A 19,480-nucleotide genomic window follows, 5' to 3' on the forward strand; every position below is an offset into this window, starting at 1 on the left:
GAGGATCCACCTGCCACAGCTCCATATTGACTTCCTGATTCGCTAGCTGCTCAACTACCAGGAGCTTTTGAGGTGTCAGACACAAGCAACATGGGCCCGAGATGGGCCAAGTGAATCAGGGATTTTGATCTGTACGAGGGGGGGGTGGGGGGGGGTCGGACTACAGGGTCCGTGAATGAGTAAAGACAAAAAAAGCCTACTCAAATTGGTAGTGGGGCCTGCAACAAGGGATATTATTGATGAAATGCCAGCGACATCCATCGACTCAATCCAGGACTTGAAGGGTGCGTTATCTGCCTATTTCACACTGCATACCAATGTGGACTATGAACACAGCAGGCAAAAGGTGAAACAATAGAAGTCTACATCATGAGCCTATGAATCAAGTGAAGCATTGTGATTTCGCCAACTATTTGAACACGGAGGCCCAGCGTTCCTAAATCATCACAGGCTGCAAATCCCAGACATTCAGACGCAAACTACTCCAAAAAGCCCGACCATGCGATGAAATTCTAACATTGGCAAGAGCTGAACTAGCAGTAGACCCACAGGTCGAGAGCTTCAACACAGCTATGCCAGCAGTGTCAATACACAGACTACAAAACGACCATAGACCGGAAGAGCCCTTTTGCTATTGGTGTGGGTATGAGTATCCCCACGAGGGAACCTGCCCAGCAGTAGGACAGAGGTGTTCCACGTGTGGCGAGGAAGGGCACTTCCAAAATCGCTATGTCGCCTAGCAAGAGAAAGAGGGCGAGACAGAATTTCTGATACACAGGCGCCACAGTAAATGTAACGAGCAAAACAGGTATACAAGGAACTGCAGCACCCCCCGAAACCCAATTGTTGACATATACCCATACAGGGCAACATCTCACCTGAAGTGTTTGGTACAATTTGAAGGCACATACTGTTACAAGTCGCAGGAAAAGAAAGTAGTCATTCAAGTGCTTGCTACTGAGAATGAAAGCGGATGCCTAATCAGCTTCAAGACAGCCATAGACATGGGTTCGATACATACGTTGTACAAACATGGTGCATAAATACATCAACCCTGTAACATGATCGAGGAACGGCATCCGACCCTATTCAAAAGGAATAGGAAGATTATGCAACAAATTAAATTACACATATACAAAGACATCCCGCTGGGAGCACAACACTACAGAGGCATACCAGTCAACATTCAACAGAAGGTAGAGGAGAAACTGTACAAACTACCTAAGCAGTACATAAATCGAACCAGCCACGGGACCCACAACATGGGTATCGCCCATCGTCCCCGTCCCAAAGAAAGGTTCAGACACCATCCGCCTGTCTGTGGATACGAGAAAACCCAACCAGGCTATTGAAAGAGTGAGGCACATGGCACTGTGTATTACGGACATGATACATCTACTTAATGGTACCACGGTCTTCTCTAAACTAGACCTACAGAAAGGACTATCACCAGCTAGTATTCAGCCTAAAAAGCAGGAACATCACCACCTTTGTCACGCACCTCAGACTCTACAGACGCACCTCAGACTCTACAGATATAAAAGATTTGAGTTTTGGCGTGCCCTCCGCCGCCGAAATCTTTCAGGTGGAAATTCACAATTTTATTAAACACATCCCTAACTGTATTAATTACAGTGATGACATTCTAGTGTTTAGTACCGATGTAGGGAAACATGATGAGACCCTGTCCAGAGTGTGCATGGCATTGGAAGCCGCCAACCTCACCCCTTAATCAGGAGAAATGTGAATTTAGAAAGGACACGTTGAAATTCTGCGGATATATATTCTCAGAGAAAGGCATGACTCCAGACCGAGTCACGGCACTCAATGAGACACCGCCACCGACGAATATCTCCAAATTAAGATCCTTCCTGGGCCTTCCAAGTTACTTTACGGATACATCAAGGATTTTGCCACCGTCAGTGAACCACTTCGAATGTAGCTAAACAGAATGCCATGTTCAGCTGGTCTGAGGAGTGTCAACAAGCCTTCACTACAATCCACGACAGGGTGGCAAGCGCTGAGAACATGGCCTATTTTGACCCCAGCCATAAGTCAGAATTGCAAGTCGATGCAAGCCCAGTCGGGCTAGGGGCGATACTAGCCCAAATTGACCCGCACTCACATTGTTGCATACGCCAGGCGCAGTCTCGACGACAAGAGCAGGCATTCTCTCAAGCGGAGAAGGAAAGTCTCGCCGTAGTCTGGGCGTGCAAACATCTTTTTCTTTGTGGACAACCCTTCAAGGTTTTGACAGACCATCAGACACCCCCCAAGCCAAGATGCCATCCACATAGCCAGGTGGGGACTCAAGACTACTCATTTGAAATAGTTCACCAGCCTGGTAAGGAAGAAAACCCGGCCAACTTCTTGTCCCGTCATCCGAGGAGTGGAACTGCCCCTGAACCATCCGTAGCGGACCACTATCTCATCCAGCAAGCGATACACAAGGGTATCGACCAGACTCACCTCGCCCAAGAGATGGAGGCGGAAATAGCATGTCGGATAGTGTGTGAAGAACTCAAGTCTGGGCAGTGGACGAGAGCGAAAGAGAGGGGTCGCCTCGAGTCAAATAACATCAGGAGAGAGGTAGACAGACTCATACAGGTGAAGGAGGAATTAGCACTCTCCGAAGACAACATTTTGCTAAAAAGACAAGATGGTGATCCCGGCCTCCCTCAAAAGGAAAGTGATGAAACTTGCGCATGAAGTGCACTGAGGTATCGTCTCCAAAAGTGTGCTGCGACAAAAAGTGTGGTTCCACAATTGGACTCACTGGTAGAGGAAATCCTGAGATGTGACCAACATGCTGTTCATTACTCGACAGTTATATCAACAGAGGTAGTCTCCCTCAATTTTTGTTATCGGGTTTCAGAGCGGGAGACACATTAACGGGAAATTACAGAATTGAGAACTGGCTACCCCTCTCTCAGTGCTACCAGGTTAGGCCGAGTGATCTACAGGATCATACTGAGCAACACACCTCACTTACCAATTAGTGAGCTTTGTGCATACACAAAATAAGAGCAAGAGAGAAAAGAACCATCTTATTCAAAGGTTAAAATACAGTCACAAAATGACATCTTTTCCATTAATTTATTCAGTATCAAAACCAATCACAAGTAGTTAAAACAGAGAAAACAGAACGAGAGATACAACAACGATGCAACCGTAAATATAGTGCATCCCTGACTTCTTCTCGCTTACTTATTAAAAAACACAGTACTTATTATAATTCATCGAATCACTCTTTAGCACACCAATGGACTCGTTATAATCTGTTCATTTAAGAGAAGATTTTTCACTGGAATATTTTTCCAAAAAAACGTGTGTATTACACACTCAACATCATATTATCCTATATTTTTTGGATTCAAATCGATGCTATTATCAGGTATATTTATTCTCAATTGGGTTTGTTCTTTTAGTTTTTTCAAGAAACCGCTACTTTTAACAGAAGATATTTTTTGTAAAAAAAAATTTTGGAACAGACTCACTCAACTCACTTGGTTTTTGCTAAATGGGTGTAAACCTCATGTGCAGTTGTTGAGATCACCACGGCCAAGTGCAGGGACACAAACTCTAATCCTCCGCGGCCAGTCAAACAGCCGTCGGGGGACACCAAAATGCATTTATCAATCAAGGCGTCTCACTTGCAAAACCTAAGGAGACATAAGCAACCAAACAGGCGAGCGATCAGTGAAAACACGTACTTACTAAGTACTGCCATTCACTTCTAGCACAAGCACAGTGACATTATCTCAAAAACACTGGCGTCGCGGCCAAAAAGACCCGCATTGGTGCTACAATTCAAAAAACAGCCGCGAGGGCGGCATTGGTCTGCATCTCGGACGCAAATAATTTAATACATTGCAAACAGATATAAGACTTTAGAACGCTCACCTTGAGTTAGGACAGTTGACTCCTTCAGCATAACGCGGTCGCGTCAAAACAATCGTGATCCGATTGTGTTGAGGTTTACTTCCGGTTAAATAAGTGACTTCCGTGGTCACGTGATAGCCACCGAGTGCGTGCTTTCCTATACTTCTAGGGACAGCACTGTGCAATTGCGATCGGAACCGATACGTACGTGATGCTGTGTATGACTGTTTTCAAAACTTAGCATCTCTGTTCGGAAGGTGTCGAAACTGGTTATTTTAGAAAAACAGTTATTTTAAAAAAACGGATACCACCAACGCATGTATCACGGCACAGAGCGACAAAAGGGGGGGGGATCAGTCTTCCATAAAAAAAGGGGGGAGATGGTAAAGGAGCGGGCATATTTCATGAAAAAGCCTACGGGCACAGTTGGACATGTGTGGTCATAGTGGTCTCTAAAAGAAATTGCACCAATTTATCTCAGAGTAATTAGAGAGTTCCACTCTACTGGTGAATTTAGACCTGCGATGGCCGTATTGAGGGAATCAATCCATTTTTGTTCACTCAAACTCAGTAACATTTCTCTGTTACCTCCTCTTTCGCTTGCTGGAATGGTTTGTAACACGAACCACAGGATGTCAGTGTGTTTGTGTTTTTCTATCTCGTAGTGGGAAACTAATGGTTTATTCAGTACTTTGTTCTTCAGACACGATTTGTCCTCGCAAATACGTTGTCTGATACATCTTTTAGTTTTACCAATGTAAATTAAGTTGCATGGACATTTTATTCCATATATGACCCACGTTGATCCACAATTTGTGAAAGTGCAAAAGACCCAATTTTTGCCATTTAGCTCTATTGCCTTCAGATTTTTTGTAAAGGCACATACAACACATTTGCCACATTTGAAATGTCCCTCTACTGGCGGCAATTGCCACAACGTGGTCTGAATAGACGATTTCTCTTTTCTGGGGTATGAGTGCACTACTAGGTCTCTCACATTCTTTTGTCGCCTGAAAGCGAAACGTGGGGTAACTGGTTCAAAATCTTACGTTTTCAGAATATGCAAGTTCTTTTTTATAGTCCGTCTTAGTTGGTTACTTATTGGGCTCAATGTAGTTACACGTGTCATTTTGTCTTCCTGTACTTTGGGTTCCGGATGCAAACATCTATCCCTGTTAAGAGTGTTTTGCTCGCTTATATGCCGTATTTACTATTCTCTTTGGGTAACCTCTATTTTTGAGTCTCATTTTCAAATCTTTGCTTTCCTTCACAAAATCTGCGATATTTGAGCAGTTTCTCCTAATTCGTAGGAACTGCCCAATGGGCAGGTTTTCACGTAAAGCCAAAGGATGAAAGCTATGAAATTGGAGCAAAGTATTCTTATCTGTGGGCTTACGAAACAAAGTAGTCGACAAATCGCCACTCTCAGTTTTTAGGATTAACAGATCCAAAAAAGGAATGGACCAAGAATTCCATGTCATCGTGAATTTGATGTACATACTCCGATTATTCAGCCACAACAGAAAGTCCTCCAGCAATGCCACATCAGCTTTCCAAATCATGAAGACATCGTCTATGTAACTATACTACTGTCCTATTTGTTCTTTAAAGGGATTGTTGGCATGGTATATAGATGTGGCTTCATAAAGGTCCATATACAAATTCGCCAAACCGGGGGCAAATGTTGCCCCCATACTTGTACCATGGATCTGGCGGTAAAACACGCCGTCACACATTTTTGAGATAATGTCACTGTGCTCGTGCTAGAAGTGAATGGCAGTACTCAGTAAGTACATGTTTTCACTGATCGCTCGCCTGTTTGGTTGGTTATGTCTCCTTAGGTTTTACGAATGAGACGCCTGCGAGTGAGACGCCATGATTGATAAATGCGTTTTGGTGTCTCCCGACGGCTGTTTGACTGGCCGCGGAGGATTAGAGTGTGTGTCCCTGCACTCGGCCGTGCTGACCTCAACAACTGCACGAGGTTACACTCATTTAGCAAAAACCAAGCAAGTTGAGTGAGTCTGTTCCAAAAAAAATTTTTTTTAAAAATACCTTCCGTTAAAAGTAGCGGTTTCTTGAAAAAACTAAAAGAACAAACCCAATTGAGAATAAATATACCCTATAATAGCATCGATTTAAATCCAAACAATATAGGATAATATGATGTTGAGTGTAATATACACACCGTTTTTTGGAAAAATATTCCAGTGAAAAATCTTCTCTTAAATGAACAGATTATAACGAGTCCAGTGGTGTGCTAAAGAATGATTCGATGAATTATAATAAGTACGAACTAAAACATATAATTTGGACTTTCTTATACAGCCAAATCCAGCCTGAAAATTCCCAAATGGGCCTGGAAGTGATCCGTGAACGCCTGGAAATATAGTGATTTAATCATACCTTGACTAGGTTTTTCCTAGCAAAAAGCTCAAGTACTACCAGGATGTAAGTAAAAGCCAACATAATCTACAGAATTCAATTTTACTGGGGTAAAATGTGAAATGAGCATAAGAGACTATATCAATGCATTGAAATACCTAAAACAAAGAATTATAGATGTTTGTTGAGAATGGAACCTTATTTTACAGTGTGATAAATGTATATATGTTCGTTTTTAAATTGTACTTATCCTGCAACGGGGGATTGGAAAAGAGGCTTACCATCTGCAAAGAAATGTGTCTGTCCTGAAGAAGGCCTAACAATAGATCGTCTGTAGAGACACTAGGGATAGTGTTTCATATGTTTATATGGCCGAAACATGTCGACACATGACAAGAGACTAGCTAAAGTACATAGTCTCGTATCTGCAAACCGCCTAAATAGGTAGAGTGGTCATGACTAAGATGACGAACCCCATATGAATTAGACGGTTTTTTAATAAGTAAGCGAAAAGAAGTCAGGGATGCACTATATTTACGGTTGCATCGTTGTTGTATCTTTCGTTCTGTTTTCCATGTTTTAATTACTTGTGATTGGTTTTGATACTGAATAAATTAATGGAAAAGATCTAATTTTGTGACTGTATTTTAACCTTTGAATAAGATGGTTCTTTTCTTTCTTGCTCTTTATGTTATTTTGTGTATGCACAAAGCTCACTAATTGGTAAGTGAGGTGTGTTGCTCAGCATGATCCTGTAGATCACTCGGCCTAACCTGGTAGCACAGAGAGGGGTAGCCAGTTCTCATTACTCGACATCCAGAACCGCTACACATGTCTGAGCTACCGGAAGCAGTAGCTGCTGACTTCCTTGGACTCATTGAAGGAGGAAAATATGACCTAACTGTAATGGATGAATACTCCCGCTACCCGGAGGCACAACTGGTATCATCTTCAGCAGCCCACCATGTCACCCCAGTGTTGGACCCATCTTCACCGCATATGGCATACCAAGAAGGGTGAAGACAGACAACAGGCCCCCTTCACGGGCCAGGACTTCGCGCGGTTCGGTGAATACATGATCATCAGAAAATCAAGCCGCTCTGGCCACAGGCGAATGGCACGATCGAACGCTTCATGGCAAACCTAAAACGAGCGCTGCAAGTGGCCCGACTCACGGGTCAACCCCATAAACAAGTCCTCGCAATTGCTAAGGGATTATCGGAGCACACCACATAGCTCCATATGAAAAGGTCAAGCAGAAATAATGTTCGGGAGAGATGTTCGAACCAGGCTACCAAAGCATGGACCCCAAGATGGTGAGCAACCTGTTAATACGGAAATGAGAGACCAGGACAGATGATCCAAACAATGGAGTACACAAAAGCTTGGGATTCTAAGCTTGAGGTAGGAGAAGTGGTGACAGTGAAGCAACCACAGACATACCTCAGTGTTCAAAGATTAACCTCCGATTATCACCGCAAAGAAAAGTTTGAGGATAACAGCCCAGGGCAATCATGGACCCATACACGAAACTCCTTGCACTTCAAGAAGTTCCCACTAACCAGCCCTAGGAGGATAGGTGGAAGAGATGTGAATGATGACTATCTCACGGACGAGCCTATCCAGGAGATCGAGAAGACTCAGACGCATCCGAGGAAAGGTGTTTGATGGGCACACCGTATTGGAGACCTCAAAGCGCGAAGAATAAACCTCGACAACTCATTGTAGAGATGGGCTGAGCAGCATCATCCCAAGTTCATGTTGGAACCCCGTTGGAGGTAACTGTTTAATATGAGGAGGGTTTCATGTTAACAATTGCTTTCTGGGGGATGAGGCAGGAGGCAGGGAGGGAGAGCAGTGACGTGGGGCAGGAGGGGCAAGGCAGTATGCCCTTGGAGGAGGAAGAATTAAGACGTGTTAGCACACTCAGCTCTGTCTTTACTGCGCAGCGTGGTGCGCGACTCTAGTAAGGCCGTCCCTCACTCGGGCATCGTTACAAAACCTAATATTTAATTTATTGAAGCTTTTGCAAGTAAGATTGAAAGCTTTCGCACAATAAAACGTTAAAGGTAGTACCATTGAACAAGACTTGCACCTACTGGCTTCAAAACTGCAGAAATAGTCACAATTATAAGCCATGCAGGACCTTGGATGGTCTTTGGGTGATCACTGATGGACCCCTCGCTACCACCTATGATACACAACAACTTGTTCATCGGTTGGTTATTTAAAGCCACACTTTGGTGTACAGTGGCAGTCACGCACTAGAGAAGAAGCTCAAAGATGTGCGATATTTTGAACTTAGACAACAATCGGTCATAAAAATGTAGGCCAGTAAGAAATTCCAGGATTTGAAATGGAGGGGAGCCAAGAGCCATTTAGCTCCCGCTTCTAGCCAAGAAAAACTTGTTTAATGCCAACAGCTACTTTTGGCTCCCCGGGCCAACTGATACTGAACAACCACCCCTATGTGAATTTAACTCCGTTTGGGACAACCCACAAATAAACATTAGGACACATCTATATGACATTTAAAGCATAAGTGGTCCTAAATAATATAACGTTAACCCCAATGGCTGGAACATGTGATAACAGCCCGAGGTCTGAGTTTAAGGCCAAAGCGAAGCATGATCTCTTAACGAGGGCCCCAGCATGTTACCACCTGTTCCAGTCCTTGGAACAGGTAGTTAACAGCATTAGTAACAGTCCCATGGGCGGGAACGGGGCCAATTTAAAGTATTTTTGTTCCACAAACGTCACAGAACAAAAAGACTGTTCAAAGATAGCCGCCATGGAAAGGGAGGAGGGGCTCTTCCCTTTCCATGTCAGCCTCATGCATGAAGCGGAAGCAGCAGCGGCAAGTGCCACTACCGCAATGAGGCAAGTGGGGGATGAGGGATGTGAGGAATTCGACCAGCTGTATGGTGGTAATGCGCTCACCTGGGCTTTAATTTTTTATTAAGTGGAAAGATGATAGACCAACCTTAGGAAAATATGTGGGGCTAAACCACAGATGTTTTCTTATGCTCACACCAAGATAAAGCATAGACCCGTGTACTCTGGGCTGGACAACACCTAGAGGCACCGTCCGCCCCAGTCATTTAGTTGGAATGTGACAGCCGAGGAGTGCACAATGTCATCTTCAGGAAGAGGGTTGGTGGGTGGGGCCAGGAGAGGACCAACCTTACCCCTGGCATGGCCAGCCTGATGAACTGACAGCGATTATCCTACCAACAGGGAGCATTTCAAACAGGCCCACACTGGGCCTGTCTGCAGAGGATAAAGGAGGAAGGGAACCCAACAACCCTCTATATGCAAATGTGTCAACCTGAATCCACTCCCGCCTCTCACTATCAATGGCAGTGAACTGTCATGTCTGTGTCTGTTTACAGTAGGCCTCCCTGCTAGTAGGACCCCATTCATAAGGTACGCAAATGTGGTTTGCAGGAGCCAGAGAGTCTGGTCATTCCGCAGCTTCAAGGGAGACCTGCTGCTTTAACAGAGGCCACACAGGAGGGCCATTAACCAGAGAGACTCTTTGAACACAACAGGAAGATGTGCTACTAAGTCTCGCCCATGGGAGTAAGCCCAGAGCTCTTTCAGTTGAGAGAAGGGTTCAGCCATTTTAGTTCTGAGGCACACCTTATTCCGGTTTTCACCCCTTTACCTTTCTTGTTACAAAGCACTCTGGTTAGGACCACACACATACAGGAGATTGTTGGTAGGGACCCCAGGATTGGTTCCCTAAGGTAGGCTTAGCTTACACCAATCACTGTGGCCCACTTGGCTTTAAAGGGAGGGCAGAGCCCCCCTTTTGGCAGATCACCTAAGACTTCACAAGAAGAAAGAAGAACTTTGGACCCTGGCTAAGGTACAGTCTGCCTTACATCTTCCGCCATGGAACGAAGGTCAGGATATCCAAGAGGGAAGCAAGATCCCACCCCTAAACTTCTCCCGGGGAGCAGAGAGAGAAAGGAACTCGAGGACCCTCCAGCCGCTCAAGAACCAGCACCCAGCCAGCACACAGCTTGCCCTGTAGCAAGCTTCCTGGATAGGGAGTGGCAGAAGGTCTCACAGCCATGGACAAGGCAGCTGCCTGCAACACACTCGAGCTTTGGGACGTCCACCTTAAAAGGACAACACAAGCCCAATTCAAGGAGCTGGGAGAAGTGCCTCGACGGGCATCTACCACAGTTCGTTTTAGAGGACATTTTTGAGCCAGTCGAAATCCTTGATACACAAAACGCTGACCGTAGTCAAGCCACATTCGCTTAAAAGACATCTCGACCAGAGCTTAAGAACCGCAGAGACAGCGATTCCTGTCCCAGAGCCACAGTGTAGGCAAGCCTGCAGCAGTTTGTTCAACTCCGCTCGCCGAACCATCTTGTCGCCAGATATCCAAAGCGGACTCCCTCTCAATCTCTGTCACAGAAGCCTGCAAAGCTCCTTGCAGCTGACTCGACCCTGTCGAGCACCAACAGCAAAAAGGTACATTGTAGTTATATCCACCTAGTCCTTCAAGGACCCTAGAGACCCATTTCTCCCTTTGTGCTGAAGCCAAGAAACTTTAAACTGGGGCGGTTATTTACTATACCGACTACCCACCCGTTGGTACCCAGAATGCACCGCTTTTGCTTCTTTTAAACAGTCTGTCCTTTGCATTCCTTTACAGGGTGGGCTGCATTTCATAATGTTGTTAGACTGTCTGGTGTGATTAACAAAGTAGATATTTTTAATACTACCTTGACTGGACACTCCTGGGTAATAATTATATTTTCGCTGTTTGCAACAAACCAACAATCCACAACCTTTCAGTGATAAGCCTGTCGTTCCATCCGCGTTAATAAAATTGGACAAGGTGGTTTATAATTTGCTTGTTATTCCAATCTCTTCGGATTCCTTCTGGTGTACTAGAGGTGTGGTGCTGAATGGTGATTTAGAAACCGATATTCATCCCTGGACCACGTGTACCCAGGAAGCCGATTCGTCACAGGGGATTAATTAAAAAGCCACAGGGGATTAATTAAAGAGGGGTGGAGGGAAAGATGGTGGGTGGGGGAAGCGGCCAACAGGCGGCTTGGAACGCGGGCCAACAATTGGGAGATTCTGCCAGCGTTCCTAGCCTTCTGATTGGCTGGATCCCCTGCCGAGTGCCAATTTACAAAAAGGATACGTTTGCATCTTCTGTGGAAGTTAGATTTGTGGAACGATATGTACTAGCTAGTTCCCCTGTGGCAGCTCCTGGTCACTGGTTAATGCTAAATAGCCAGGCGCTGCTTTTAGCTTCTACTTATCCAATCTTAATTTTGTTCCCCAACTCTAGGTAGCATTCCAACTTGTTTGGCATGCAGCAGTTTGAACAATTATGTGGCACCCATGCGACTTTAAAGAACCCAGAGACAATTACTGCCAAAAACAATGCCATGGCAATATTTTTCTGTCAAACCCAAGTAAATAGTACAGACTAGAGGAAGACACAAAAATACTCAAATGCACAGCAGTACTGTACTTCAGGAGATGCAGTCTAAAGCTAAATTGAAGTCACTGTGCCCAGTAGTTGGGAAGGAGCAGTCACAGCTACACACGCCTACGGCAGAGCCTTATCGGCACGAAAGTCCATGTCTCTAAAAGCCAAGTACAGGAGTCACCCACCAATGTAGTCGATGTTAATTAAAGTGCCACAGCACATAACGTACAACAAACTTATCAAAAACATGATTATCACCCAGAGATGGGAGCTGGGGAGAGACATGGAACAAGGGCAGCAGGTGCAAGTCAGGTCCACATTGGTTTGCTGAATTTTAAACAGCCCTAAAAGATCAAGATGACCAACACCAAAACAGTTTTACATAGCCTGCCGAAAAAGCGCAGACAGACTAGCTAATATACAGAATTCTCTAGTGCCCGTGCACGAGTAGTTCAATCAGTTTTCCTCCACAGTCGGGGGGGGGGGGGACTTGTAATCAATTAGAGATGGAAAGAGCTATTAGGATGGTACTAATAATAATACCAGGCCTAGTTAAACTTCTTCATTTCGAAAACGCCATTTAAGAACCGCAAGTACCCCGTGACATAACACAAAGTCACTAGAATACAACATGATGCAATGACAGGCTGATCTGTAGCAATAGGGTGACATCCAAAGAACGGCCTGTCCGACAGTCTACTTCGATGACTTAGTGTGCTGTTCCTCTGGTTAAAAATAGTAAGGTTTACAAATCAGAGACGTCTTAATGGGAGGGCAAAACAGGGTAAGTATAGTGGGCCTCACATGACTGACCGATGCACAGAAGTCAGTGCACTTTTTTTTTTAAATCAAAACATATGACCTTGTACAGGATGCGCCAGACATAATTTTGAACCCCCAAGAAAAAGCGTCATGCGTTAAGCCAGGATTGAGTAAGGGAGGGTATCTAGGCACAAAGCTCGCTTTTGTCACCGACCCATACCGAGATCCAGGACATAACGTCTTGCTGTACAATAGTGTGCTGCCTTCAGCTAAAGGGTTTACCTTTTAACATTCTGGTGGCACCCTTATCCCCTGGTCTGCCCTTTGTCACATAGCATATTTGAGTGGAAGGAGCGCTATACAGGAGAGTGCAGACCAAATGTCACCAGGCTTTAGTGAAGCTAAGAATTACAGTGGTTTTTCACATCATGAACAACATTCTGCAACTATGTGTCAAACAAAGTCGCTAAACATGCGATCATAATTTTTTGGGGTGTAGTTAAATCTTTAAAATATTATAGCAGCGTTTAAAAGGCAGTGCTCAAAATGTGCACTCGTTAGCGATAACTGATTTGACAATTAAGAAATGGTGTGCTGTGTATGTATTTATAGAACTGAAGCGGCAAGTCTACTATTTACAGCAGGCTATTGGATTGTAGCTTTAAAAGTTTACCCCTGCAACATAAATTAGAGATTATTTTATGATCCCATCATATAGCACTTGTTGGAGAAAATACAGCTTCTGTCATGCCCCGTTTGCATAACTGGTTTCTACAAGGATTTTTATAAAAAAATGTTCAGTTTGTATATCATGCAAGATTGTATAACTTATCTAGAAACAAGAACCATCAACAACGTGGACAAGTGCCAGACCTGCAGACTCCGCTCATATCCCAGCTCCCAAATGAATTAAAGTTAATGATCCTAATTTAATCTTGTAGCAGGGCTCACAAAATTCGCTCAACTGCTAGCATAGTTAAGTGTCCCTTCTCAAATGTTGGTTTGTGCCATTTGCACTGTCCACAGCTGCCCTCTAGTTGGCAACAGAGCAAGAGGTTAATCTCAAGTACCTAGAAGTCAATCTGTAGCAGTCTGCCATGCAAGCAAGTTGGGGAAGGTGATTTGGGGGTGGGTGATTCTGGGCAGCTGTGACGTGGAGGTGTATTGCGAAACAAGGAATCTGCTATCTTCTGGTGGTGGAGGTCATCCTGCTTCTTTAAGAAGTCAAAACTTTATTTCACCCGAATGCCATAAAAGAAGACAAGATAATTAGAGATCACAGAGGTACTGAGACATAAATAGCACATAGAGGTATCCATACGGCCTAGAACTGGTGTGGTACATTAATGATCTTGTATTAGAACTAGTCAGTATGTCAACATTCTCCACATCAGACAAGCCAAAGCTTAGTAGCACAAGATCTGCTCTGGTGTCAGAAAGAGAAGCTCAGGATGGGTGGGGTATTGGCTATAGAGAGAAAAGAAGTCGAAAATCTGAGGAAGCAGGAAAAACAATGCAGTGTCAACACAGGGTATGGACATATGTTTTTATATATTCCCGACAGGCCAGATACCAGGTGTGCAGGTGGGGAGAAAAGGCTGCTCCACTGGAGCAAGGTGTTGGTTGTTCTGTTGCAGCCCCAATGCACCCAGCACGTACCCTGGGGGAGGAGCAGACTCGTTACCCAATGTTGAGCCTCAAAATAGATACATACATGTTCGCCTTTCAAGTATGGTTAGCTTGGAGCAGCCAAATCCCTGGCTCACTTATATTGGTGAATGGTCCTGCTAATCCATTTTCATTTGTGTATATTGAGCAGACTATAGCCCCCTGTCCGCGTCTCTGTCACTGCTGTTGTGCAATAAGACTCCGACCATTGATGAGTGGCTGCACTGTGGGGGAACAAAGAATTGACTCTAAACACTTGCTTGGTTACTCATATGAATATACTTGTGCATCAGTTTGCAACCAACCATACACCATATAGTGCTCCTCTTAGTTAATCCACTAATTCACACTAACCCTATCCTAGCCCTCAGCGAATGTCCAAGGAGTATCCTAACCACAACTTTTAGACTTATTCTAACCTTAATCAACAAGCTATTTCAAACGCTAAGCTGGTCATAGAAATGTATTATAACCCTCAGATTAGCCTTGACCGATTGTACTCCATGTGTAAATGATCTTGCATTCTCTGTGGTCTATAAAAAAGACTTGTGTTTGAACATGTCTAGGAGAACAACATGGGCAAATTAACATCGCTGGTTACTTTTCATTGGCCACCATGGTTTTTCAATACAAAAAAATATTATGCCATCAAGTTTATGGGTCCAGTAGATAAATTACTCATCCTGCAAGTCTAGGTGTTCGAGGTCTGTGTAGTGCCTAACATGTCACAATATACCACCACCTAAAGACTTCAAAATTGTAAGTCGAAAAGAGTAAATAAGCTCTGCGGGCGCTATTGAAAAGCTCCACTCATGGTTTAACTCACCAGCCAGGTATTGCAGGCCACAAACTAATTGGATTAAGTACCTTTTTCGTTGCTTTCAATCCGCCTCCAGTATCTACGTTTGAGCATTTCTGCATGCAGCGTGCCGCTTATGATGGGGTATGTGCACCTCCTTGTTCATAAATGATGACGAAAGGACTACTGCTCCGCAAGGGGTACGGGCACGAGTACTTTTATGTAAACTCCTACTCAGACCCCACTACTGCTTAATCAGCAGGGATCTTCACCTTATAAAAGGTGAAAATAGGCAAGAAAGTATTGTCATGCCTACCAAACACAATGAGCTGGAATGGGGTGAGTGCAGGTTATACTCTTCAAGAGGCCGTCAGCCATCAAGGACCTAAAGAATAGTACAGTAAGTACCAAAATAAAAGAAATGTCCAATCAGAAAACTATTTAAAAAATGTGACTATTAAAAACACCAACATATTCCTGTAGCAAAACGTGCAGTGAATGCAGACATGAAAAGGGCACTCTTGGTATGAAAAACAGGGGTCTGTCTGCAGGTGGCAGTCTTATAGAAATTAACGTCAACACGTTCAAGAATATGTATGCCTTTTAAAAAAGGTATTAAGTGAGGTCTTAAATGTCAGTAGGGCCAACAGAGCCAAGCAAGGGGAACAAAACCACTGTTAATAACCATCTTTTTACAACCATTTGACAGCATCTAGCCGTTATCTGGGCACCATTGCGGTGCAGTGAACTAGGTTCAAGAAGTGGAGATGGTTTGACAGGATTCAATAACAGAGCGACTCAACAAGAGACAACAGCACCTGGCCTGAAGGAGCTTGGGACAGACTGGCGATGTTCAAGGCAGCATGGTTCAAAGACTCGACCGATCTTCATGCAGGAAAGCCTCGATTCAACTTCTACAGCGAGCCAGCTAGACTGGTCCCAACCAGCATAACGTTGCTTAACAAAAAAAGCTCAGGATTGTAAACCCTTGAGGTGGCATTCTGTTACATACAGCCACTAATAGGTGCCCTGTACCGATACTACCCCAGGGCATGCCACTTGATTACTAGTGTAGCTATGCTGGAAAGCAAATACCCTGATTGTAGGCTGCTAAACTTGCCCTTTATTATTAATTGATGAAGGCAGTCAGGGCTTCAATGGAGTTGCCATGCTTAGACAGCAAATCAAGTTAGAGGTCGTGGACAGGACCAGAGAACAGCACAGATTAGATGATCTCGTTATTTCTGTGGTTTGGGTGGGATAGCAAACCGGTGCCCCTGCTCCTAATAATCGATCAGAAGCTCCTGCCCTACGCACAAACCACAACACTCCGGCCAGCATCGCACGTGTCCCTGCAGATCGTGTATCCCCAGGCGAAGCTGGCAGTCCTCGGCTGCAATAGGTGGAGGGGAAGTTTCCATGGAATGCAGAGATGGGCGGCGGGGCGGGGCGTGCACGTCCTGGCGCGGGTGCAAGCACAGGGAGGAAGGTGCCATGTGGGAAGGCATAAGAGTGCCTGGGGTGCGAGAAGTGGGGTGCCCACGGGTGCAGTTACCTGGTAACGGCGGGCTGCGCTGCCTTTCCTCCCGCGGTGGCTTTGCCGCCGGGCTTCTTGCTGTGCTTGGAGCTGTGTTGGCGGGCGCCCTCCCGCGGGGTACATGAATCGGATTTTCCTTGTCCAGGGAGGGCGGCCTCGGTGGGGGAGGTGCTGCTGCGCCCGGGCGGCGGGGGGGACCTCGCGAAGAAGTTGAAAAGGGTGCTTTGACGGGACATTTCGGCGGGGCAGCCGTGCAAAAGCTCCGCAGGTCCAGCACTCTGCTCCGGCCTCGGGCTGGCGGGAAACGTGCAGCTTGGAGGAGGAGGACTCTGTCCAGGTCGCGCAGCGAATCAGCACCAGCCCGGAACCCTCGATTCACAGCACACGACCAATAGGCGTCTGTTTACCAGCTCTTTTGATGGGTGTAGAAGGAGATACAGTACTTTTGGACAACCGCCCCCTGCTGGCCGCACGTAAGATTGCAATGCAACTCAATAAAACACCAGTAGCAGAACATCATTGTAAACCTCGTTGTAAACCCAGGACTAAGTACACCAAAATAAACCACAATTTTTTATTTTTTGTGTTTAATCGTGGTTAACAATTATTTACAAACTTTGTGCGTTTTTTTGGTTTTGTTTTTGTTTTGTAGTGACTTTCTTTCTTTACTTAAAGAGACTTTGTCTTCAAGCCGCTTTGTCCTCTATGGGGATTGGTCTGTGGCCTTTCCGTCCAGATCCAAGCTGTGGAGAAATGTTGCTGTTGCTATTGTCAGAGATGTGGAATCCCCGCTCATCATCTGGTTCCACCAGACTTCGTCAGTTGCCATCTGATGTTTTTGTCTGTGTGGTAGAAGGTAGATTGTTCTTAATTTATCTGTTCCTGATCAGAGAAGAAGGAGGTGTCGCACTGTCTCGATGTTATGTTTAACTGAGCAATAGCGGCAGATGTTATTTTCAGATTGATTTCGGAAATGTAAGACTTAATTTGTCTTTAGTACGTTCAGGCGTGCTCTTAAGAAGATTGTTCGACGTTGTTTGTTCGGAGATTTCTTTAAGTAAGTTCTCACCTCGTCAATGTTTTGAGTGCTGAATTCAGATTTTCCACACATTCGTTACAGAAAGTCATAATTCTATTAAAGACACGGAGGCGAAGGATTATGCTTACTCTTCAACTTTACTGATCAGCAGCAAAGAAAATATTTCCAAAGAACATGAATACAAATTTGTAAAAACTACAATAACCATGTTTTTTGAACATTTGTAGTTCATTTCTATTGGTCTCTAACTGACCACGTGACAAACTTTAAACCAATAAGACAGTCCTCAATGAACTAAATCTCTTGTCCTCTTTCCCTTCTTCCTCTTTCTTTGATTCTGCGAGGATGAGTTCTGTACATCTTTGATATTCTCTTCTCTCAATTTCCTATTTGTTTGCCATCTGACATCGTCCCTAGAGAAAACATAATTTATAACAGTGACTATAAATCGAGTACAGGGTGGGTCAATCGTATAATACCACATCTAGTAATAACTTGTATGAACATTGAACATTAGCAACATCATCATATTCATTATACTTCTTAAACGATTTTGCATAATAGTTACAGAAAACATGTTATGTAAACATTACATTCTTACGATTGATCGGGTGGGATAATCCTTCGCCTCCGTGTCTTTAATAGAATTATGACTTTCTGTAACGAATGTGTGGAAAATCTGAATTCTATGTCAAGACCGGAGGCTCTGATTATGCTTGTTCAAAGCTTACTTACCACTAACGATGTTGCACTTTCTAAAGGTTTAAAATAGAAAGTCTTAAAAATCGATTCATTCGACCAATCCGCCGATTTCATGATGTCTTCTACTCTAGCTCCTATGTTATATGCCTTAGTAGCTATCGCTCCTCTGACTGAATGAGCGCCATATTTCTCAATATTTATGCCTGCTTCTGCCATCACCCACCTAAGCCATCTGGCTATGGTCGCCGGTCTAACCGCTTTAAAAGGTTTACAAATCGCTATTAATAGTTGAGTTACCCCCTGGGGTCTTATTTCCCTCGTCATATCTTCGTATGCCTTTATGCATCTAACTGGACATAATTTTGGTTGATTTGGAAAAGCTTCATATGAAACAGATTTCAAACCTGTCTTAGTCCTCTTCGAAATGAGGAAAGTCACTCCATTGGGGGACATACTCTGCCTATTAATCTCCAGTGCTCTGATATCAGACGATCTTTTACATGCTAGCAGACATAAAATCATAGCTAATTTACCTGAAATTGCTTTACGTGTCAAATCTTGATTATCTGGCCATGTCAAAAATAGTCTCAGGACCTTATCAACATCCCATAATTCACTATATTTCTCGTTAGGAGGTTTAATCATTTTTACTCCTCTTAATAGTCTACAAACTAATGGGTGTTCCCCAATCGCTAGACCATCAACTCTAGGATGTCCAGCCGATATCGCAGACCTGGCCGTGTTAATGGTTCTATAAGCTTTACCTTGTGCTGCCATCTGAGCTAAAAAATTTGCTACATGTACTACATCCGTTCCATCGGGATGTATGTTCCTCTCCAAACACCAGCTACACCATCTAGCCCATGCTGATCTATAAGCCTTGTGTGTTCCGGGGGCCCAGGATTCGTTGATAATGTTCTCAGCCTCATTCGATAGTCCTGGCCTAATCCAAGATCCCCTGAAATCGCCCACGCTACCAGGTTGATTCCTCCTGACCTCACCAAAGGGTGACTGAGACCTCTGGGATCTCGTATTATTAATTCTCCCTTGGGTAAAGTCAGTGGGTTTTGATAAGACATCTCCAGAAGACTGGGAAACCATACTTGACCTCTCCAATCTGGCGTTACTAGGATTAGTGATGCCCTCTGACGTCTCACCTGAGCAAGGGTCCTCATTATCATGGAGAACGGGGGAAATGCATAATTCCTCTGATGGCCCCAGAATTGCAGGAAAGCATCT

At 44.4% G+C, this 19,480-nt stretch overlaps 1 protein-coding gene across 2 annotated transcripts in view; it reads right to left on the reverse strand.

Moving 5' to 3' along the window:
- MSH6 (mutS homolog 6) overlaps positions 1-19,480 on the reverse strand; it is a 687,900-nt gene that overhangs the window by 478,202 nt on the left and 190,218 nt on the right. Inside the window, exon 1 of one of the 2 annotated variants that reach the window (XM_069608413.1) lies at positions 16,519-16,853. The exons of the other annotated variant lie outside the window; for it this stretch is intronic. Within the exon in view, the coding sequence (XP_069464514.1) occupies positions 16,519-16,736 (218 nt within the window). The 5' untranslated portion in view covers positions 16,737-16,853. Of the gene's footprint in view, positions 1-16,518; positions 16,854-19,480 lie in introns of those variants that run through there. 2 annotated transcript variants of the gene reach the window in all.

The sequence above is a fragment of the Ambystoma mexicanum genome, chromosome 4q (genome assembly GCF_040938575.1).
Source record: "Ambystoma mexicanum isolate Mex_15411 chromosome 4q, UKY_AmexF1_1, whole genome shotgun sequence".
In the NCBI taxonomy this organism is placed as follows: domain Eukaryota; kingdom Metazoa; phylum Chordata; class Amphibia; order Caudata; family Ambystomatidae; genus Ambystoma; species Ambystoma mexicanum.